General features: G+C 38.6%; 1 protein-coding gene, 1 long non-coding RNA gene and 1 other non-coding gene across 10 annotated transcripts in view; 1 reads left to right on the top strand and 2 right to left on the bottom strand.

The window, feature by feature from the left end:
- Positions 1 to 13625: 13625 nt before the first annotated feature.
- Positions 13626 to 14646, bottom strand: LOC147844533 (uncharacterized). The gene is made up of 2 exons (XR_015492088.1): positions 14611 to 14646; positions 13626 to 14303 (listed from the first exon to the last, which is right to left on the bottom strand). It is a non-coding gene; the product is annotated as an uncharacterized LOC147844533 (long non-coding RNA).
- On the bottom strand, positions 14382 to 14514 carry LOC137495807 (small nucleolar RNA SNORA57). The gene has a single exon (XR_015492398.1). It is a non-coding gene; the product is annotated as a small nucleolar RNA SNORA57 (small nucleolar RNA).
- A 2656-nt stretch (positions 14647 to 17302) lies between the features above and the next one.
- The window catches only part of ganaba (glucosidase II alpha subunit a), a 41731-nt gene continuing 35273 nt past the window's right edge, over positions 17303 to 23760 (top strand). For 4 of the 8 annotated variants that reach the window (XM_087250945.1, XM_087250943.1, XM_087250948.1 and 1 more), the window contains exons 1-4: positions 17325 to 17548; positions 17671 to 17760; positions 17974 to 18082; positions 22665 to 22792. In XM_087250945.1, the coding sequence (XP_087107071.1) occupies positions 17520 to 17548; positions 17671 to 17760; positions 17974 to 18082; positions 22665 to 22792 (356 nt within the window). In that variant the 5' untranslated portion in view covers positions 17325 to 17519. 8 annotated transcript variants of the gene reach the window in all.

Genomic DNA, 23760 nt, shown 5'->3' with positions numbered 1-23760 from the left:
TTAAAGTTATATATTGTACATAAAGGTTCCATATTGTGCCTTAAACATACATATTAGTTAGGGATGCATGATATATCTGCGGCTATATCATTATTGTTTAATAAATGCAGTTTTTTTTATTTAATTTTTTTTATGAATTTTCCTCATCAGCCCAATATCAAAATTAGGCCAACATCTTTAAGCTGATAAATGATGTATTATTTCTGTTGGTTGGATCACTTTATGTGCTTTTTCATTTGATTTTGGTTAAAGTTCAGTGACTTGGTTGCTGTATTTATACACTATTTTATTCACGATTTTAGTATTTTTTTCATAATATTACGAGTTATTGGGCAACAGTCATATATTGTATATCAGTGCATCCCTAATATTAGTACCTAAAAAGTACAAAAAAGTAACTTTTGAAAGGAAACTGCCCTCGTGACCACTTTCACACCTTTATTTCCGAGAGTGTATTGATCATCAGCATTAGCATACTAAATGAACGTGAGAATTTTTTTAATGTAAGGATTGTAAACTATTAAGTATTAATTACACAAATGCATCACAACCACTGTATTATAAGCATTCCCAATCATTTTTAGTGTTTGTAAAGGATGTGTATTATTTATTTGTACTGTCACACATGTATTGACCTCTGTGTTCTCCTATACTATATGTCGCTCTACTTTCCTAGTGCTCTGTGGTTTTCTAAGTGTCATACAGAAAAACTTTGCTTGCTGCAGGGCCTGGGTGTGCAGTGCCATTTATTTTGGCCAATACTACAGCATTAATCGATGCTTATCGTCTTTCTTCTTTCCTTAAACAGAGGGATTGCAATTTTGGCTGGTGTTGTACAGAGAAACTGGCCTTGTTTACGTGCTTTCTCTCTGTTTTTCTTAATTTCTTTCTTCAGTTGTAACTTATTTTTAACAATAAAATTTTTTTGACTTTGGATGTCAGTGTGCCTTTCTTTCCTCCTACTTTCTGTATATAGAAATACATGCATAAGGTCTAATATTACAGGGCATGATCTTCATTTTGGAAATTTTGAACTGTGTTTATGTGTATATGTGCATAAATGTAATGGCCGTGAGTAACTATTGTATCATACTGTAGATTAGGGGTGGGACAAAATATCGATATGCCAGGATTTTTCCAGCCATAATAGATTATTGATACTCTTATCTTAATGTACAAAAGATCTGAATTAAAGGTCTCGTGAAGTGCATTTAAAATTTATTTGATGTTTGGTGTAATCTCAGCCTGAAAATGAAGAGTGGGTGGGACATAGTGTAGCCCCTCCCCTTTTTATAAAACCACCAATAGCATTTTACATCAAATGTGAAGCGTCTTGAAGGGGGCGGGGCATGTCAGATAATAGAGAGCATTTGATTGGTCACGATGTGATGAGAAACTATGAGATGACCAGACCATTTAATCCATTTAGGCAAAATGGCAAACTACAAGATTTACATGTTAAAAATATCAGTTTTATTTCTTCTAAACGCAAATTGTATCACTGCTTTGGAGCACACTAGCTTATAGATATCCTAAAAAGCTAACAATACTGATGCTAACATCTAAAAAACTTTGTTTTAATTTCATGGGACCTTTATTTAATCAGGGGGGCGATGCAGTAGGTAGTGCTATCGCCTCACAGCAAGAAGGGCGCTGGATCGAGCCTCGGCTGGGTCAGTTGGCGTTTCTGTGTGGAGTTTGCATGTTCTCCCTGCGTTCGCGTGGGTTTCCTCCGGGTGGTCCAGTTTCCCCTACAAGTCCAAAGACATGCTATACAGGTGAATTGGGTAGGCTAAATTGTCCGTAGTGTGTGAGTGTGTATGGAGGTTTCCCAGAGATGGGTTGCAGCTTGAAGGGCATCCGCTTCGTAAAAATGTATGCTGGACAAGTTGGGGGTTCATTTCGCTGTGGCGACCCCAGATTATTAAAGGGACTAAGCCGAAATGAAAATTAATAAATTAATCAGACTTACACTGACTAAAGCAGTTTACCCAGCCGCCACCAGGGTGCAAGGTGCTTCCCGTGATGGCGGATAAACAATACATCATGGACGCACCGGCAGGGCCGGAGTGGGACTCCTTTTCAGCCCTGGAGTTTCAAGCCTCAGACCAGCCCACCTCAGTTCATTTCCAATTCAGTTTCTAATTACACTATCACGTCTTTTTTTTTTTTTTTTTTTTTTTTTGAGAAAACAGCTGCTTTAGAACTTCAAATGTTCAACAACCCAAACAGTATTATATGTCTCAACAATAAAAATGAAAATAATAATTTACTTAGGTGAGGATATAACCCGGGTCGGCGACGTTGTAATTTAACGTGCTAACCACTGGGCCACAACGGTTGTATAGTGAGAAGTGACTTATAACATTATGAACCTGCAGACTGGTTATATTTGAAAAGAGCAGAGAGCTGTATTAAATTAATGAATAAGAAGACTGTGGTCAAGTAAATAAATTAATTAATTTAAAAAGTGTGACTGCTTAGAGCAACAGATTCTGGAGCTAGGGACACCGGCCCTCGCGGCCAAAAAACGGACCGGCCCACCGGGAATTCTCCCGGTCCTCCCGATTAGCCAATCCAGGCCTGCGCACCGGTGTCATTTAAACCACTGACAGATGCTATTGGAATGGTAAACATCTCAGGCATATGGATACCAGCTCCAGGTATTTGTGTTTTTCAGACATGACTGCTCTCCCGAATCTTCCACTAGTTTCCCCCTGACAGACCCGCGGTCAGTGCTGTGAACTTCATACGGGAATATGAGCTCAAACTATTTAATTCCGCCAAAATGTATATTAGATAAAGATATCAATAGCACATGAAGATATAATTTGAAGGGCATTGTGTTTATTTAACTATTACAAACCTTGAAAATGTCTTAAAAACGTTGGCTGAAAATATTAGGGAAATTTTAAAAGAAATGTTGAAAGTTACTTTTTAATGTGATGAGTTATTGATCTCCACTTCTGAAGACACAGTGCTCGGATGAGTCTGTGCTCACCTCTCCAAGCTCTGATCAGTTACTGTTCTGTTCATCTAGTGGGAACGCATGATAAAAAAATAAACTAGGGCTAAGCAAAAATACATCAAATAAGTTGGCCAAGATGTAAGAAGTGTCTGAAGTTTACAAAAAGCTAGAAGGCTTTACACTCCCTGCTGAAAAATCCAGCTTAAACCAGCCTAGGCTGGTTTTAGCTGGTTGACCAGCCTGGTTTTAGAGGGTGTAGCGAGTATACCGGTGCCACGTCGCCCTGGTCAAGGATTCACCCCAGCTGGCACCTAATCCACACTGGATCGATCTCAGCTGGAGCTAATCAAGAGGAGACCCATATAAGCCAGCCCCACACAAGAGGAAGACGAGCTTCATTCTTTCATGACTCCCTGCGCTAACGCTTGTGTCTCTCTGTCTCTTACCCACTGCGACCTCCAGCTAGTGATCGATCCAGCACCCAAACTCTCCTTCTACCACACTACTTCCCCTGAGCACCTATCCCAAGAAGAGCACCGTATTTTACACTGTTCACCCTTATCCACCGTGTAAATAAAGCACCCTCCGGGGAATTGTTTGTAACACCACGCCGTTGTGTTTGTGTTTTCCCTCTGCCTCGCTACAAGGGGTTTTGGCAATTTCCAGGCTGGTTTCCAGCCATTTCCAGCCTGGTTTTAGCTGGTCAGGCTGGAAAATGACCAGCTAAAACCAGCTTGACCAGCCTGGTTTAAGCTGGACATAGCTGGTTTTGGCTGGACTCCCACCTTGGCTAGGCTGGTCAAGCTGGTTTTAGCTGGTCATCTCCCAGCCTGACCAGCTAAAACCAGGCTGGAAATGGCTGGAAACCAGCCTGGAAGTTGCCAAAACCCCTCTAAAACCAGCTTGCTCCGGCCCTCATACAGTATATAGTTTCAAACTATTAAAATGTCAATAAAAGTCACTTTGTTAAACTGTAGAGTTGAATTTTTTAACTTTAAAGGTCCACAGAGCAGAGATCAACATCCCATAATGCAGTTCATTTTTTTCTGTTTTATATTTTGATAAAAATAGTCCACAGGTTTGTCCTTGCAACTGGGATGTTTGGTTTTTTAATTGTCTTTTTAATTTAGAAGGTTGCATGCTCAATTGTGAGAGCACCTCACTACATATGACACACTGAGGCTTTAAAGGGCACCTATGGTAAAAAATCTACTTTTCAAGCTGTTTGGACAGATCTGTCCCACATAGCAAAATTTCTCTGGCCCAGCTCTGGCCCACACAATCAGGTTTTGCTTGGCCCACATGCCGCAGTGAATTACGGTACATGACTGGACCAAATCTGGCTTCCAGACAAGAGCCAAACACGGACCATATCTGGGCCAAGTCTCAGCCAAGTTAATAACTCATAACTGGGCCTGAACTGGGCCAGATAGGTTGGTGTGTCACGATTGCAATGAAATTGATAAACCCATGGAGTGATGCGCTTTAGGCACACTATGGGCACGCTTTTTCTCAAAGTGACCTGATTGGTAGAATTTTTTTCTTTACTCAAAAATGATTTTAGTGTATTTTAAATGTGGGTCAAGACTGGCCAAACTCACATGGCCCACTTATCAAATTTTTAAATCTGGGCCAAATACCACGTTTTTCATCTGGCCCAAATCTTGTGTGCCGCCTTAAAAACGGTGCCACCTCTGCCAAACCCGGGCCATGTTTGGCCCACATGCTGTATGCCAGTGCCGGATGAATGCCTGCTGTGCCAGCTTTTTGCCAAATTTGGGCCAGAATTCTTTGCTACTAGGGGTGTGTTGGTATAGTGTACAGACCGTCATACTGGGGTGATATGAACACACCCAGTCCTTTTTTTTCAATTTAACTACAAAAAAGGGGTCGGCCAATTGGAGCTGTTTTTCAAATCGATCGCACCATTACGTAAGTGTGCGATTCCCCCCGCCCACCGAATTGATTGACAGCTGCGCATTAACATGTTCCGGTAGTCCCGTGTATATGTCAACAAGACCAGGCAGACATACGCAAAGCAACCGGGAATAAAAGGTCTGTTCTGTTCGCTAGGATCAGCAATCATCATCAAATGTGATTAAGAGTGAGTTTCACATGTTTAAAGTGTTTTAAATCAGAGTATGTGTGTAATTAATTACAGCGTTTTACTTCAGCTTTACTTCATCAGCACAGCCGCGTGTCAGAACAATTATACAAGACGCTTCAATCCCGGTTTGTGGAAGTTAAATCAGGTTTATTTTGTACATTAGCATCACAGATATCCACACAGTACTTGAGGTTAGCCTTAACTAAGCTAAGCGCGCTCTGTCTGTCTGTCTGCCTGCCTGCCTGTGTGTGTGTGTGTGTGTGTCATCTGCGGTGTGTGTGTGCGCGGGCGCGCGCGTTAACTTTGTAACGGTATTGTGTGTGACTCATCAATGCAACTTCACAATACTGATTAGTAAAGGTTAGTTCTTACTGTAGTATCTCACAAACGCTACGTGAGACCTTCTTCCTTTAACCGTACGTTCACACCGAAAGCGGCGAGAGCGTCCAAGGTCGCTCTGGCCGCCCTGGCGACAACGCTCTCTGCCTTCAGCTTCTGCGGCGAGAGCGTCAAAACTCGCTACATTGATCTCATATTTAAAGGAGCCGTTGCAGCATATCAGTTACATTCCTGCATAAGACATGTTTCTAGCGTGAAAATGTTGCGCACTTCTTATCAAATTCATACAACAATGGAAGATCAAGTTGCGTGTGGCTTTGCTCTATCCAATATGTGTCCATATGTCTGAAATATCCTGAAGCAGCAGTACTGTTTTGTACTGTCACATCGCGTGAGATTCCCACTTTTTTAAGATAAATTTATATAACATTAATGAACGTCAGTAACTCGCCAGTAACTTATTTAATGCATGTTCCTGTAGGAAAACATTGTAAATAATTGGAAATCCGGCGACCGCAATCATCAAACCCTTGGGAACAACTGTGGTCAGAACCAAAGTTCACAGGTCTGTGTTCTCTGAACTGCTATCAAGCGATGGCCGTCTTTATTCTGATTGCTTGCCGCCGAACCGCGTCATAGCTCATTACCATAAAGTTGATTTAATTTCAACTCTCCTCGACGCTCACGCCGGCGAAGACGCGCCGCGCTGCTCCTCGCCGCTTATCGCCGCCGGCTCTCATTGAAAATGAATGACTTCAGGCTACTTTGACGCTCTCGCCGCTTTCGGTGTGAACGTACGGTTAGTCTGTCTGTTGTCTGACGCAGCTGAGGGAGGAGGCATGTAGAAATAGTGGGCGGGAAACACTCGTCTTAAAGGCGCAGTACGACAAAACCACCCCCTGCTGGAAATCAGTATAAAACAGCATCTTGTAAAAGGTATAATGAAAAATCTGATGGGTGTTTTGATCTGAAACTTTATATACACATTCTAGAGACGCAAAAGACTTATATTAAATCTGAAAAAAGGGGTAACCTAGGTGCCCTTTAAGTCTTTTTTGTCGTCCATATGTGTAAATTCATACTTTACATATTCGAGGTCGTACTTGTGCTTCGACATATTTGTTGCTATAATTAAATGAAATTTCACATGTCAAACGGTACGATAGTCGCACACGCATTTCAAAATAAAAGTCCGATATACGCAAATTTATTTATTTTATTTTTTTTGATCACACACTCTGCGACCCTCTGAAAATGTTTGACCCACCAGTTGAGAAACACTGCATAATAGGATCTTAATCTTTCTTTCAACAACGTTTAACCTTGAAAAATAAAAAAAAGTGACTTTTTATTGACATTTTGGATAGTTTAAAGTGCTATATTGTCTGGGATGGTGTTGTATATGACACTACAACAACCCTGTAATAAACTGTGAATGGTATAGTAAGTAAACGAGTTGCTGATTGAATGTGCAGACACGTGCAGGGGTGTGCATCTGACTCTGCTCAATGTTTGGCCTCTGAGCGTCCAATCAGATTTGAGGATTCGGGTGAGGTCTGCGGGAGGAATGTGAACGTTTGCCTCCTCTCTCAGCAGTCTGATCCAATGCCATAACCTCAGTCCCCCCCCAGGGGCCCCTAATGCCCGTGGGCTCTTATGTAATCTGTGCATTGAAGACTGATGAATTATATCTGTGTTTCGTAACATCAGCAGATGATGCATTGTGCAGTGTGAAGCATTGCATATGTTGTGTATGTTTGTTTAGATGTGTTGGCAATGCTGGAGCATGGGTTCGATTCCCAGGGAAAGCAGGGATTAATTAAACGTGGAATCCTTTGATTGTTCTTATTCATTTATTTGACTATTATTAGTAATTTTTTTCACTTTTTTTATACTTCCAAAATAGTTTTTAAGTTAAATGTTTATAATGTTTCAACTGGCCACTTTATTAGGTACACCTTACCTTACCTGGCTGGCCCCACTTTTGCCTTCAGAACTGCCTTAATCCTTCATGACGTAGATTCAACAGGTTACTGGAAATATTCCTCAGAGATTTTGCTCCATATTGACATGATAGCATCACAGTTGCTGCAGATTTGTCGGCTGCACATCCATGATGCCAATCTCCCGCTCCACCACATCCCAAAGGTGCTCTATTGGATTGAGAGCCGGTGACTGTGGAGGCCATTTGAGTACAGTGAACTCATTGTCATGTTCAAGAAACCAGTCTGAGATGATTCACGCTTTGACATGGCGTGTTATCCTGCTGGAAGTAGCCATCAGAAGATGAGTACACTGTGGTCATAAAGGGATGGACATGGTCAGCAACAATACTCAGGTAGGCTGTGGCGTTGATACGATGCTCAGTTAGTACTAATGTGCCCAAAGTGTGCCAAGAAAATCTCCCCCACACCATTACACCACCACCAGCAGCCTGAACCGTTGATGCAAGGCAGGATGGATCCATGCTTTCATGTTGTTGACGCCAAATTCTGACCCAACTATCCGAATGTGTCAGCAGAAATGGAGACTCATCAGAGCAGGCAACGTTTCTCCAATCTTCTATTGTCCAGTTTTGGTGAGCCTGTGTCAATTGTAGCCTCAGTTTCCTGTTCTTAGCTGACAGGAGCGGCACCCGGTGTGGTCTTCTGCTGCTGTAGCCCATCCGCCTCAAGGTTGGACGTGTTGTGTGTTCAGAGATGCTCTTCTTCATTCCTCGGCTTGTAACAAGTGCTTATTTGAGTTACTGTTGCCTTTCTATCAGCTGGAACCAGTCTGGCCATTCTCCTCTGACCTCTGGCAAGGCATTTGCGCCGACAGAACTGCCACTCACTGGATATTTCCTCTTTTCAGACCATTCTCTGTAAACCCTAGAGATGGTTGTGCGTGAAAATCCCAGTAGATCAGCAGTTTCTGAAATACTCAGAACAGCCCGTCTGACACCAACAACCATGCCTCGTTCAAAGTCACTTAAATCCCCTTTCTTCCCCATTCTGATGCAGTTTGAACTGCAGCAGATCGGCTTGAGCATGTCTACATTTTTAAATGCATTGAGTTGCTGCCATGTGATTAGAAAATAGTGTTAACGAGCAGTTGGACAGGTGTACCTAATAAAGTGGCCGGTAAGTATATATATATATATATATATAATTCATCCATTTTCCCTCAGCTTAGTCCCTTTATTCATCAGGGGTCACCACAGGGGAATAATCCACCCACTTTTTTAGCATGTCACAGTGGATTTCCTTCCAGCTGCAACCCAGTACTGGGAAGCATCCACACACACTCATTCATACACTACGGACAATTTAGCCTACCCAATTCACCCATACAATGTCTTTGGACTTGTGGGGGAAACCAGAGCACCCGGAGGAAACCCACGCCAACACAGTGAGAACATGCAAACTCCACAAAGAAATGTCAACTGGCCCAGCCGGGGCTCGAAGCAGCGACCTACTTGCTGTCTTGCACCACCGTGCTGCCCTTACTATCTAAATATATTAAATAATAACTTGAAATGACTGTATATTTGCTAGCTGGTGCATTAAACTCAGTAATATCTGAGTCTCATTCAAAGCTGCTGTCTAATTGCCAATAAATGCACACCTGTGATCACAATGTACCGTACATCAAATCCACATTGGTACAAGCTGTTCTTAACCACCTATGAGTTATGAACCGAAGATGACACTCCTTCATAAACTGGCTTGTGTTATTTACTTTATGTTATTTATTTATTTATTTATTTTTTTTATATTTAAATGTATTTAGTAAAATTGTTTTTATTTATTTAATAATATTTATTTTTTATTCAAATAATTTTTTTATTTATTTAAAGTCACCAGGTCTTTACCCTAACAAACGACAGTAAATTTATAGGAATAATTTTATGTCAAAGGCACAAAATAATGGAAGAAATTAAAATGCAAATGCTGTGGTTTAATATGATTTTTTTTTAAATTATAACTTAAACACTGTTATGATTTATATGAGCAGAAATTTTAATATATTTATGGTTTTATGCAGGGTTTACACCTCATTTTTTCATATTTAAAGCTTAATCGTAGACCATAAATGCGACATAAAATGAAATAACTCAAATGCTGTGGTTTAATTTGATGTTTTAAATCTTGTGGTTTAATATGATTTTATTAAAGATGATAACTAAAATGTTGTGGTTTAATATGCATTAACATGAGCAGAAATTAAAATTTGGTTATGGCTTTATGCAAGGCTTTAAAAATATGTACTTAATGCTTAATCGTAGGCTATAAATATTAAAGGAAAGTGCAAAAAGTGCCTAAAAGGGTCAAATATTTTCATAAAGTTTTCTAAGAGCCATTTTTTAAAATCAATATTCATCATGAGCATCATAATATGTGGGCATACACTAAACAATACTACACAGTATATCAAATCTTCCTTAAGGAGAAGTTAAGTTGGTACAAGCTGTTTGACACTCCTTCATATACTGGCTTGTGTTACTTACTTTATTTTTGTTGATTTTAATTTATTTTATTTAAATGTATTTAGTAAAAAAAAATATTTATTTAATAATATTTATTATTTTATTTAAATAATTATATATTTTATTTAAAGTCACCAGGTCTTTACCCAAATAAACGACAGTAAATTTATAGGAATAATTTTATGTAATAGGCACAAAATATTGGAAGAAATTATATTGCAAATGCTGTGGTTTAATATGATTTTTTAAAGATGATAACTAAAATGCTGTTCATATGATTAATGAGCAGAAATTTAAATATATTTATGGTTTTTATGCAGGGTTTACACCTCATTTTTTCATATTTAATGCTTAATCGTAGACCATAAATGCGACATAAAATTAAAAAACTCATATGCTGGAGTAAATATGATGTTTTAATATGATAACTACAATTTTGTGGTTTTGTATGATTTTATTAAACATGATAACTAAAATGCTGTGGTTTAATATGATTTTATTAAAGATGATAACTAAAATGCTGTGGTTTAATATGCATTAACATGAGCAGAAATTAAAATCTGATTATGCTTTATGCAGGGCTTAAAAAAATATGTACTTAATGCTTAATCGTACGCTATAAATAAGGGAAAGTGCAAAGTGCCTAAAATAGCCAAATATTTTCATAAAGTTTTCTCAGAGCCATTTTTTAAAATCAATATTTATCATGAACTTCATAATATGTGGGCGTACACTAAACAATACTACACAGTATATCAAATCTTCCTTAAGGAGAAGTTGGTACAAGCTGTTCTTATAACCACCTAAGAGTTATGAACTGAAGACGACACTCCTTCATATACTGGCAAGTACTTTGTGTAACTTCATTTTTTATTAGTAAGTTGGTGCCAAAAAACAAACGAAATCATTCCGCAAACCAGGTGATTTAGCTACATAAACTACAATGTATAGGAGTCAGTTTATGTCATGATGGAAATATTAGGCATAAAATATTTTCTTAATACGTATTGGAGTAAAGTAGATCCTATTAAAAAATTTCAAATTAAGCTTATGGATCCAAAGAGAGGTACACTTCGGATATATATTTTCACATACAATTTCCCAGTCATTCTCTTCAATAGTTTGACCAATATCCTTCTCCCAAACATCTTTAAGTTTTTATTTTTAATATTTGTTTTCATTTTCTTACTTTTGTCTCTTTTGTTCTTGTTTATGTAAAGCACTTTGAATTGCCACTGTGTATGAAATGTGCCATATAAATAAACTTGCCTTGCCTAAACTTCTTTTACAATGTCTAAGTCTGTGTATTTTAAGTTTGGAGTTGTCAGATAATAACTGGATTTCAATACTTACAATACATTTATAACTACCGAGAAAACGCACTTAAGTAAATTAGGCCTACATCACTTTCATATTTGGGGTTTTTATTTTCTTTTGGCGGGTTTGTTCTTGTCAGGGCATCAGTGAAGCAATGCTGACCTCTGCTGGTCATTTAAAGAAAATGCAAAGATTAAATGGTTTTTTAAATGGACACTTTTGCTCATCTGTCAATATTATTATTTATTTCAGGACTGACCGTCTCTAGATAAACCAGCTAAATATAACTTACACTTAAAATACACTGATTGTGCTGTCTTTTATTACAAAATGGCCTAATCAAATTGTGCATGCATACATTGTTCATTCATTCATTTTCTTTTCTACTTCTCCCTTTATTAATCAGGGATCGCCACAGCGGAATGAACCGCCAACTTATCCAGCATATGTTTTACGCAGCGAATGCCCTTCCAGCGGGGCGAGGCAGTGGCGCAGTAGGTAGTGCTGTCGCCTCACAGCAAGAAGGTCGCTGGTTCAAAATTCGGCTCAGTTGGCGTTTCTGTTTGGAGTTTGCATGTTCTTCCTGCCTTCGCGTGGGGGTGCTCCGGTTTCCCCCACAGTCTGCGTAAAAACTTACCGGATGAGTTGGCAGTTCATTCCACTGTGGCGACCCCGGATAAATAAAGGGACTAAGCCGACAAGAAAATGAATGAATGCCCTTCCAGCAGCAACCCATCACTGGGAAACATCTATACACACTCACATACACTACAGTTAATTTAGCATATCCAATTCCCCTATAGCGCATGTGTTTGGACTGTGGGGGAAACCGGAGCACCTGGAGGAAACCCACGCCAACACAGGGAGAACATGCAAACTCCACACAGAAATGAACCGACCCTGCCGAGGCTCGAACCAGCAGTCTTCCCCAAAATAATTTCACTATTAGGAATTTGCAGAGAATACTTTTATAAGTCCAAATGTGTGAATATGACACTTCACCTCAATATTTTATTACAGTATGTGCAGCTAAATCATATCAAATTCATAACTTCTACATAAAAACAGTTTTTTAACAGTTCTTTATTAAGTTACTTAATAAAAACTGTTTTTTTTTAGTTACTTACAAAATTTAGAAATTTTTAATTGTGATATTTACTGGTTGGGTTATTGCACTTGTTTACCCCATAATGCTGTAACTTGAAATCAGTCATCTTCAACTTGAGCCTACATCTTGGTCACATTAGTCGCCATCTCTTTTATGTGAAACAAAAAGCTTCACAGATCATGGTTTTCATCATAAATAAAGCAACTGAATTGTTAATACTTTTAAATATTTTTATTTCTCGTTTGTACAGCAAGTTAACCATACAAGTATAATGTCAGATTTAATTAGATCATTCACTTATTTGAATATCCTTCGGTGTGGAATTGACATGCAAAAATTACTTTACACACAGTTGGCTTTCAAAAACAATAACTGCTGCTTCACTTTTAGGAATTTGCTGGAATCAAATTAGAAACTAGTGTTCATGTTGGTGAGTGGGCTTGACAAACCAATTATATAGGATACTTGTGCACCAGTGACTTAAAAAAAACACGTTTCAAGTTGTACAGATAGCCCTATTATACTTGGTACATTTTCTACAGCTATATACCTTAAAAAAAGATTAAATACTTGCTTTTTTTATTAATTTTTTTGCATTTACATTTCCTAAATGTAGATTCTTAAACTCATTGTATCATCTAAAGCAGTTGTACACTGAAAAAAAAGATGATTCCTTGGATTTACTTAACTTTTTTACGTTAAGTGGTCGTAAACAATTTATTTGGGCTGAATTGAATCATTATTAAACTTATTTTGTTTGTTTTAATTCAGCACAAATAATTTGCAACAGTTCTGCAACACTTTTTGTCAGTGCATAAGCCAGGGGTGCCCAAACTCGGTCCTGGAGGGCTGGTGTCCTACACAGTTTAGCTCCAGCTTTCTTTAACACACCTGCCTGGAAGTTAAGGATACATAGGCAGAGCTTGATTAGATGATTCAGGTGCGTTTAATTGGCGTTGGAACTAAAATATGCAGGATAATCGATGCATCTATGCTTGACTCTTAAGGTTTCATGACAGAAACGTGCATGAGTTATCTAGGTTATTTAAACTGAACTCAGACTAGTTAGATCAAATGATCTTCAACTTGCTGTTATGAAACCAATTTAAGCGTGGACGTTTAGTTCAGCTCATTGAAGTCAGGCTTTTGACTTTAATCCCAACTTTTATGAAATAGCCCCCAGGTCTGAGAAATATAACCTACTTTCCAGTGTTTTGCATTTTATGTATTTGCAGTGAAAAATCATATGGTGTAAAACTGTAAAAATTTAAAGCATGTGGTAATCTTTAAATTTTAAAAAGCAGAACACGTGCAAGCATTTTCTGACAATTTTCTTTATTTCAAGTCAACCATGTAAAGAACTATACATTTACAAAGGATACCCTCTTGTGGCAGTCTACCAATGTTAAATTTCTCCAAGTGTATTAATAATAAAGCTACATTTCTAAAAGACAAGGATGAAGTCGTTTTAATATATATATATATATATATATATATATATATATATATATATATATATATATAACTCCTTAAGTATTCTTTGCTAATTTTAAATGGGGAAGTCCTATTAGCAGCCAATGATTAATAGTACAGAATTGTTTGGTTAATTCAATTGTGCTGATGTGACACACACACACGGATATTCAAAGTAGCATGATTAACAATTGTTACCATTACCAAGTGCTCAGTGAAAATGTGAATATAAAACCAACTTCACCTAAATGTCTAATAGTAAATGCTACATCAAAACCACATTTGAGGAACACAAGATTAAAAATGACATTCAAAAACTCTAATACTGTAAACTGCCAACACAAACTATTAAGCTAAAACAATAGCAAGTAGATTCATTCAAATTAAATACTGATTTACAACAAACAGCACGACAGATGTGAAAAGCTTTTAAAAGTGGGGGGAGAATGCCCCCAACTCCTGTAATACCGGATGTAGCTTCTGGTCAGTTGCTCCAAACACGTGTCCCGACGATAAACAAAACCTGAAGAATAAAATGTCAATATAGTTAGAAAACGGTTCAGTTAAAGCTAGTTTTACACCAAACTGAAAGCTAATTAAACAGTGTTCCAGTGATTGAGGATAGAACCAGCTGATGGGCACATGCTGGCACCGAAGACATTGCACTGGCGCTGATATACCTCCGTATATTCACACAAGCGTACAGACAACCGCGAGCATGCCAAGAATGGAGGTCCGTAGTCAAATGCTTATAGAATAAGAGCATTATAAAGCTTCAATGTCACTCATTGACTCGAACCTAACACAAAAAAGCAAGAGACACTGCATACCTTCAGACTTTTCTTGGTGGACGCTGAGACATAGAGAAGGACGAACAGGCACTCCGGTTGATTTATACTAGCGAAAACGTCATCTACTCGACAGAATACAGCCAATCGTCTGACGGCTTTGAGTAATGAGGGAGGAGCCACCAAGTCTATGGTCCAGCACATGGTCGAAAGTTTTTTTACAAACAAGCTGTCGAAGTCTCAATCAAATACCAAACTAGCTCAATTTAATAACAATATTTATTATAAATGCTCATTTTGTACTCATGACGAAACGCTAAATAGTTTATTTTGGGAGTGTACTTACTGTAAAGTGTTTTGGGTTGACCTTTCCAGTTTCATTAAAAAAAAAAAAAACTTATTTCCAAATTTTTGTACATTCCCCCCCAAAAATCACGCTTTTAGCGAAAAATATGGCGAAAAATACAGGCTAAATACATTGGAAAGAAAGGGGGAAATGCATAAAAATATTGATTACAAATATATAAAAGAAAATTAAGATACTGTTTTCAGTACAGATTTAATAATTTTGTCTAAACTTATCTTGACTATAGACTATATATTATATTTATATATCAACTTTGATGTTTGTCTGTGAAACCCTGGCTTGAAAGTTTGAAAAACAGTCCAACATAATGTTGTTTTAAAAGTTCCACGTTTGTTGATTTTTGTCAAAGTTTATCCCACTCAATTGTGTGCATACGATTTTTATGCATATTTTAAAAATGTATGCACATCTTGGCATTTCCATTAGACATTTTTATGCAATATTCCAAAATGTCGATTAAATAGAAAGTAAACCTCAGTCAGTGATAGTACAAACTATTCATTTTCCTTTGAATTAGTCCCTTTATTCATCAGGGATTGCCACAGCACAATGAATCGCCAACTATTCCAGCATATGCTTTTAGCTGCAACCCAGTACTGGGAAACATCCATTCAAACACATAGACTACGGCCAATTTAGTTTATTCATTTCACATGTGTTTGGACTGTGGGGGGAAACCCACGCCAACATGTGGAGAACACGCAAACTCCACACAGAAATGCCAACTGACCCAGCTGGGACTTGAACTAGCGACCTTCTTGCTGTGAGGCGACAGTGCTAACCACAGAGTCACCATGTTGCCCCCATTGAGGGATCAACAAACCTAAAAGTATTAAGGCGAAATACTTTGATTAATGACTCGTTTTAATAGGACTAAAATGAGTGAAGAAACCGGGACTGTTGCGTGATTGATGACATTGTTGTTAATTTTTTCCAAGCATTCGATAAATTAAATAAAGAGAGAATAAATTAACTGCTTTTTTGTTACCGTGTGACTGACGCAGTCAAATGTTACACTTTTTAATAGTATCAATGAGATATATGCACACAGACTTTTAATTTCAGTCAGCCATCCTGAGGGCTTTTAGTTAATTTTTGTCCCATTTAAATCGCAGCATTTAAGATCTGATTTCTTAAAAAAAAAAAAAAAACAGCGATCATCATTGCCTGGCTGAATTACGATATAAAATGGGTATCATACCAAACAAGAAGCAAGTATTTTCAATGAAGTTTCTGCGTTAGCCTGCTGCTAATGACGGAATCAACGTTAATGGTCCTTCGTCTCTTTTTACGCTTTAACAACCAAATGAATGCTTAAGTCCATGTAACTCCATATATTTGAATTACATTACAACATCAATCCTGTAAAAGAAACCTTATGAAATTGAAAATAGTCACATAAAGCTTTCACCGGAAGTTCATCATTGGTTGAAAAACGCTTGCTGTGCATATAGCGCATTGTCATCCCAAATAAAATCGCAGCGTTTAAGATCAGATTTCTTTAAAAAAACAGCAATCATCGCTGCCTGGCTGAGATACGATAACTATAAAGTGGGTATCAGACCAAACAAGAAGCACTGCATTAAATTATATTTTTCCATGCCATTTCTTTCAAATATGGAACTTAATTTTACCTCAGTATTTCCAATAGAGCAGGGGTGTCAAACTCAATTCCTGGAGGGCCGAAGCCCTGCACAGTTTAGTTCCAACCCTGCTCCAACACATTACCTGTAGGTTTCAAACAAGCCTGAAGGACTCAATTAGTTTGATCAGGTGTGTTTAATTAGGGTTGGAACTAAACTGTGCAGAGCTGCGGCCCTTTAGGAACTGAGTTTGACACCTGTGCAATAGAGTTTCTGCGCTAGCCTGCTGCTAATGACGGCAACTTTTCGTCTCTTTTTACGCTTTAAAAACCAATTGAATGCTTAAGTCTATTTAACTGATTGTATTTTAATTACTTTACAACATCGATGCTGTAAAAATTAAGAACCTTATAAAATTGAAAACATAAACCTTTCACTGGAAGTTCATCATTGGCTGAGAAACATTAGCTGTGCATATTGTCCGTTTTCACACCCATGTGGGGAACAATACATGCATATAACACACATGTCCAATCACATTTCTATTAAACCGAAGAAATAAGTAACCCTGAATTTACATATAATAATAATTAACATCAATGCGATTTTTGGGGGTGGGAACCATCTGTGTAACCCTAAAAATTCAAATTCAGTGCTTGACTGTCAATGTCTAAATTATTATTTAGTTAATATTATTATTTACTTCATTATGACTTTACATCAAATGTTATACAAGCTCAAACATTTGCAAAAAAGTGCACGTGCACACATCCGCCAGCTCACGGATGCGCGCAGGGGCAAAGTTCACATGGAGGCAAGATGGCGGCTTCCTGTGACAGGTATTGTAACGCTCAGACAGACTAATAGGATTAAGTGTGCATAAAATCAAAGACTTAACCGTTTGAAATGCTCTTTATTAGCGTAACCCATTAGATTTGCTCATGTAACACTCATATCAATTTACAGCTTGTAAATTAATCCTTTACGTTAGCCACGATTCAATGCAAATGACTGCTGTTGTGGAACTATGGTACTGTTATGTGTTTATCGGTTTTATTTACAGCATTTCCATCTGTTTTTGGTGCAACTGAATGCGTTAGCTGCAGTGTCTGCACGGGTGTTTGTTTTGTGAACTCTGCTATTGTGTTTCAGCTTTGTTTTGCTGCTGTTTCTGCTGTTTGTGAGCGCTCAGGCTGTGGACCGCAGTAACTTCAAAACATGCGACCAGAGCTCATTTTGCAAGTGAGTATCTTTAAAATTCATGATATATTGGTGGTAAAAACGCGATGAATTAGTATAAAAACGGAGGTAGTCTGAGTCTGAAAATGAATGTACGGCGTTGGCGCGTGTAACATGTTACTTTTCTAAACGCTGTTGTGAACGAGCCAATCACAGAGGTTTGTGGCTATCAGGGTTTTTGTTGGGTCTTAAGTGTGTGAATGTGTGTGTTTACAGGCGCCAGAGGGAGCTGAAGCCAGGTCAGTCCCCGTACAGAGCTCTGCTGGACACACTGGAGCTGAGCGACTCCAGACTCACACTGCAGCTCATCAATGACAACAACAAGGTCAGTGATAGTCGCACAGACCTGGAGCAAAAATATAAATAAACATGAAATATTATAATGATATAATAAACAGCTTGACTGCAGCTGATTTAAAGGGATCGTTCACCCCAAAATAAAAACTGTCGTTATTTACTCCCCCTAAAAAAAAAAAAAAAAAAAAAAAGTTTGGAGTCCCTCTTTTCTTTTAAACTCACAAAAAAAATCTGAAGTATTCCATAAATTTGACATTCATAGTATTGCCATTGTCAATTCACAGCATTGTTTTTTTTTGTTCCTACTATGGATACTATATAAGAAGGAATACACCTCCCTAAAATGTGTTTTTGCAGGGTGGAATGGCTGATTAGACAAGTCACTGGATAACAATAGTTTGTTCTGTAGCCAAAATATTAATTTCTTAAAGGTGCAGTAGGTGATCTGCCAAAATGCTAACCGGTTGGCATATTATGTTTGGACGGCAGGGGAGTGACTGTGTTTCAAAGCCACGCCTCCTGAAATCAAAAACGCGCACACCCCGACACCACAGCAGACAACCGACTAGTTCATGTCATTCGCCAGTTAGTAATGTAGTTAGTGTTTGGCTGGCTACACTTACATGCTATTTCAGAGCGAATATTCAGAGTAGCATGCTGAACAATATAGGGAGCGCGTCATAGGCTGTCATTGATCAGAAATGAACCAATGTGAAAATAAAAGCAACTTCAGCTCAGTAAAGCAGGCTAGGCGGAATAGTGCTATTGACTGATGTTTTGTTGTTAAATTAAATTAAATATAAATCGGCATTATCGATCTTGTAAAAGGACCTTGTGAAACTGAAATAGTCACATCAATCTTTCACGGGGAGATTTCAGTGGCTGAACAACACTTCTGTGCATATAACCCATTCATAACAACACAATCTACATCAGCTCTGCGCAACTAAGGCCGTGTTTACACTAATGCGTTTTCGTAAATAAAACAGAGCCTATATAACATCACTGCCTCCTTTCATTTTCATTGAAAATACGAAACGTATCCTCTGCTTTGCTGAATGTCAGTTTTAATAAACAATAATAGCCATTATGAAAGTATAACGCACAATAAGTTTATACATTATAGGAAATAAAGGCAAGCAATCAGTCAGTATACAGAATGTACGTGGTTACATTAATTATTAACTTATCTTTGCGCTCAGCCAAAACACAATATCTGTGAACAAGTAATCGATTCAAAAGACCAAAGTCAGGGAATATGTCGTTAGATATAGAAAACAAGATGAATTAAATATCACGTTTAGCAAATATAGTGAGATTAGATCCAGCGGGAGATGCTTGATGCGCAGTCCGACCAGCACAGCTCTCATCTGGGTAGAAATGCTGCAGCGCTTGCCAGAGAGCGTGTGTGTGGTCACGTGATGTGCGTTTTCAGCGTTTTGGTGTGGACGGAGAGCTGTTCAAAAACGCTGAGTAAATCGCGAGTGTGAACACGAATCGTTTTCATTCTAAAACGCCGTTTTAAAACTAAAACGCACTAGTGTAAACGGAGCCTCAGAGTTTTAAGACAAAATTTTACCTGTCTAAAAGAAATACAGCTATGGTGTCCTTCCTCCAGCAGCAAAACTAACTCCAATATTGATTCAGGATTTTAAAAAGTTTCAATTCAGTATTTGATTTTACTGTGACTTAGGCTTGGGCGATATTACGGTATTATGGTATACCGCGGGATCTAAAAATAGCAACGGTGTCAGTTTCAATACCGTTATACCGTCATAAAGTATTAAATATCCTTTATTTAATGCCTAAAAAACGTGTGTGTGGTTGTCATCACGGGACAGTGTGGAGGAGAGAGATAGAGGAAGAGGGAGGGGGAGAGGGTGAGAGGGACAGGGAGAGAGGGACAGGGAGAGGTGACGTGACGAGTCGCGCTTCAAAGTGTCCTGCAGTTTGGCAGTTTAGACTGAACAGAAGGGAGACGTGGTTAATATGAACGAGAGGTCTGCATTAGAGCTGAAGATCTTTGCCCGAACCCGGCGAGACCCGAAAAAATCCAAATCCCTGCATTAAAATCCATCCCTGCAAAGGTGAAGCAAATTATGACGAAGTAGTAAAAAAAGAGAACTTTGACGGCGGTCAAGCCAGTCAGAAGGAGCGGTTATTCCAGCCGCAGGTATTTCGCGGTCGCTCATACACTGCGTATTACGGTAGAGCCCTAAACCGCAAGCTGACAGGTAAAATGACGAGGCCACTCGCTACCCTGAAACTACGGTCATGGAAAATTAAATGGATGTTCCTGACTGGTATAAGATGAATAAACAATCCTACCTAAAACTTGCAAAATCAGCCAGATCAGAACTCTGCATCTCGGCCTGTAGCAGCAGCAATGAAACGGTGTTCAGTGCTGCTGGACGCACATGAGCGCAAGACTGCGCTAAAGCCAGTGGATTTAATAATGTTCCTCCACAAACACACGTAGCCTAATCTTGGTGAATAAAGGGTTTTAAATTATAAATAAATATTAATTAAACCATATAATCATAATGTAGACCGAGTATACAGACTAATGGTGGCATTATTCTTTTAATATTCAGCTTCAATTTAGTTACTGCCAAAATACCCGTCATCATTTAGAGTTTATTTGATTTGTTAAGCAAGATTTCTTTTCATTGGTGTGTTGGCCAATTTAAAGGCTAAGTGCATGTAGACCTATAGAGTGCTGAGATGTTACGATGTTACAGAGGACTTATTTTATTTCTTTGTTCCAACTTTCAAGTGGGATATAGTCTACGTTTGTTACGAATAAATGCTGTTAAAACATATAAATGACTCATTCTTGAAAAAATGCATTAGAGCTGTAAGGGCTCGGGCTTTATAAAGCTGTCAATCAAAATGTACGTGTCGGACTCGGGACCTATCGGGTATAATTTTTATGGCCCGATTACAGCTCTCTGCATTCCCGCGGGAGCCGGCCAGATTTCTTACGGTGTGGGAGTAAATTTCTGAATAAATCGCGGGAGAGATGTGTGTGTGTTTGTGTAAGACAGAGAAAGTCTCTCTCTCTCTCTCTCTCTCTCTCTCTCTCTCTCTCTGCCTAAGGTCGCATAGAATGTATTCAGTTTCTGAATGGTTTAGGCTCAAGCCAACAGTTTGGTGACGCTGTCTGAGCCTTACGTCATATTTTTTTTTATTACGCCGGTAATACCGGATACCGGGATAAAATATGGAGGCGGTTTGACGGTCTCAAAATTTGGACACCGCCCAAGCCTACTGTGACTGTCTCGTGTGCACGTATCGTGAACTCACAGCGTTCATGCAGGTGGCCACGTGCTAATGGCGGATCTGCCTGATCAGATGCACGGAAGTCCAAATCTACATTTGTTGACAGACAGTTTGGCCTACTTATCAGAATTATGGGAGATGTCGGCCTGACAATATTTTAAGGGATGAACATTTTTTAGTCTTATGCCTCACCCAGAATATAAAAATACATATAAACACATTTAGATCATTTACTGTAATCATTACTATTGAAATGTACTGAGACTTTCAACCAGCACAGCAAAAAAAATTTCTGAAGACAATCACCTACTGCACCTTTAACCCTCTCAGGTTCAAATTAATTTTTAGAAACAGGAAAGATCTGATATTTGGGGAAAATTATCATATGGCGTAGTACAACAGAATCCTGACTTTTTTTTTTTTTTTAGAGAGACCTTCACATGCAAGGCGTTCTGGGATGTTGCAGATTTGCAACATTAGCTCAGTGTGGTAATTAGACACTGACGACTGAATATGATATGAACAATAATTTTTTATATACAACTTTTCAAACAATGTAACAAATTGCTTTTCTGTGGCAGAACAATAACAAAAACAATATGGGATTCAAATCTAGTATCTCAAATCCTCATCGAGTAGGTCATGTTTCCAAGTCACTTTGTCATGTGGTACTCCAAGAAACTTTTTTCTTGTGTGTGTCATCTGGTGTGCAAGTGGGGAAACTGTTTGTTGCAAATGGACAACCAAGTCCTGCAGTGGTACTTCTGAGTAAAAAAACTCATAAAATATGTATCTGGAGTAATAAGGTGTTTAATTTTTAACCATTGCAAATCTGCATTCCAGCCTTGAGAGGGTTAAGGGTGCTAATATATAGCAGCTTTTAAAGGAATAGTTCACTTAATTTAAAAATAGTCATCACTTCTACACTAGTTCAAAACTTTTTCTTCTGAACACAATTCAAGATATTCTAAAGAAACCTGTAACCACTGACTGTCATAGTATTTGTTTTTCCCACTATGATAAACTAATTTTATGGAAGCCAATGGTTACAGGTTTTCAGCTTTCTTAAAAACATCTTATTTTGTGTTTAACAGATTAAAGAAACTCATAAAAATACTCACTGTTAACTGTGTGTTTTTTTTTTTACATTGAACCTAAAAGAAGATACTCTGAAGAATGTTGCTTGCCATATAGTGGATGGTAACCATTAACTTCTAAAAAAAAAAAAAACGGAACCATGGCAGTCTATGGTTCCAGGCAACAGTCTGAAGCAGGAAACTCTTAAAGCCATGGAGATTTTAAGAATTGAGTCTTGTGTTTGTTTGCAGGTCCGCTTGTTGCTGGAGCTGTACAGACTGCAGGGGAACATGACACGGGTGAAGATTAATGAACTCAAACCAATCAAGCCTCGTTATGAGGTGCCAGATGTGCTCATCTCTGATCCCATTACTGAAGCGTGAGTCAAGTTTGTCTCTCATCATCACAACTGAGCGATTCCAGAGTTATGTCTGAAGTTGGGGCTGAAGTGATTGTCATAGCAACGTCAGCCAATGAAATTCAGTCAGCAATAGGCCAATGTCTAGCTGGTGTATTTGCATACAGCGATCTGATTGGCAGACGCTTCCGTCGGCGCTTGAAAAGTTGAGCTAGTCCCAACTTCTGCAGCAAGCAACGCCTCTGAAGCGGCGCCGACGGATCCACAATGCAGTTCGGCAACGCCTGACGTCACCCATTCAAAGTGAATGGGAAGTGTTGACGCTGATGCCCTGTGTGAATAAGGTTGCAGTGACACGCTGTCAGATATTTCACCAAACAGATCAACCACTTTTGACGCTCATAAACAATCATAAAGCCCTCGTGCTGCGGCAATGAGGAGGTTTGCTGAAGGTGCAGTGAGCGGTTTGCGTCTTTAATAAACTACGGCAGTTTGCGTTCACTGAACAGTAAGAATTCAGTTTCAGAATCACAGCTGTAGATCAAACATTATTTATTTTATTTGACATTTTTGCATTTATTAGTAAAAGGCTTTGTAATGCTGTGTTCACACCAAATGCGGAACGCGCGGATAAATCACGCTATTTTCGCGTAAATAGCCGCGTGAACTTTTAAGGTTACTCGCTTCATTTGCGTGTCAAATCCGCTTCATCCGCACGTCAAATTCACTTCAGAACAGACGCGGATTCGGGTGATGGGCAGGGCTTCTGTCTGCCCGGTGACTCTAGCTTCATTGCTAAATAGCTAACATGGATTTTATGAAGAAAATAACAGTGTTTATGTGCTTTATGAAGGCTGAAAAAAAAACCCATCGTTGATACGTTTAGGGCCGTGTCTGAGTCCACTACATCTTTTCAGATGTGCATCCAGCTCTGTGAGCTCATACACTCCTCCAGAAACTGAGCCTGGCTGACGGAGCCCAGCCCAATT

The sequence above is a fragment of the Danio rerio genome, chromosome 5 (genome assembly GCF_052040795.2).
Source record: "Danio rerio strain M-AB ecotype USA chromosome 5, GRCz13ab, whole genome shotgun sequence".
NCBI lineage: Eukaryota > Metazoa > Chordata > Actinopteri > Cypriniformes > Danionidae > Danio > Danio rerio.
The sequence above is the reverse complement of the archived record's forward strand: the minus strand, read 5'-3'. Positions and strand labels throughout refer to the sequence as shown.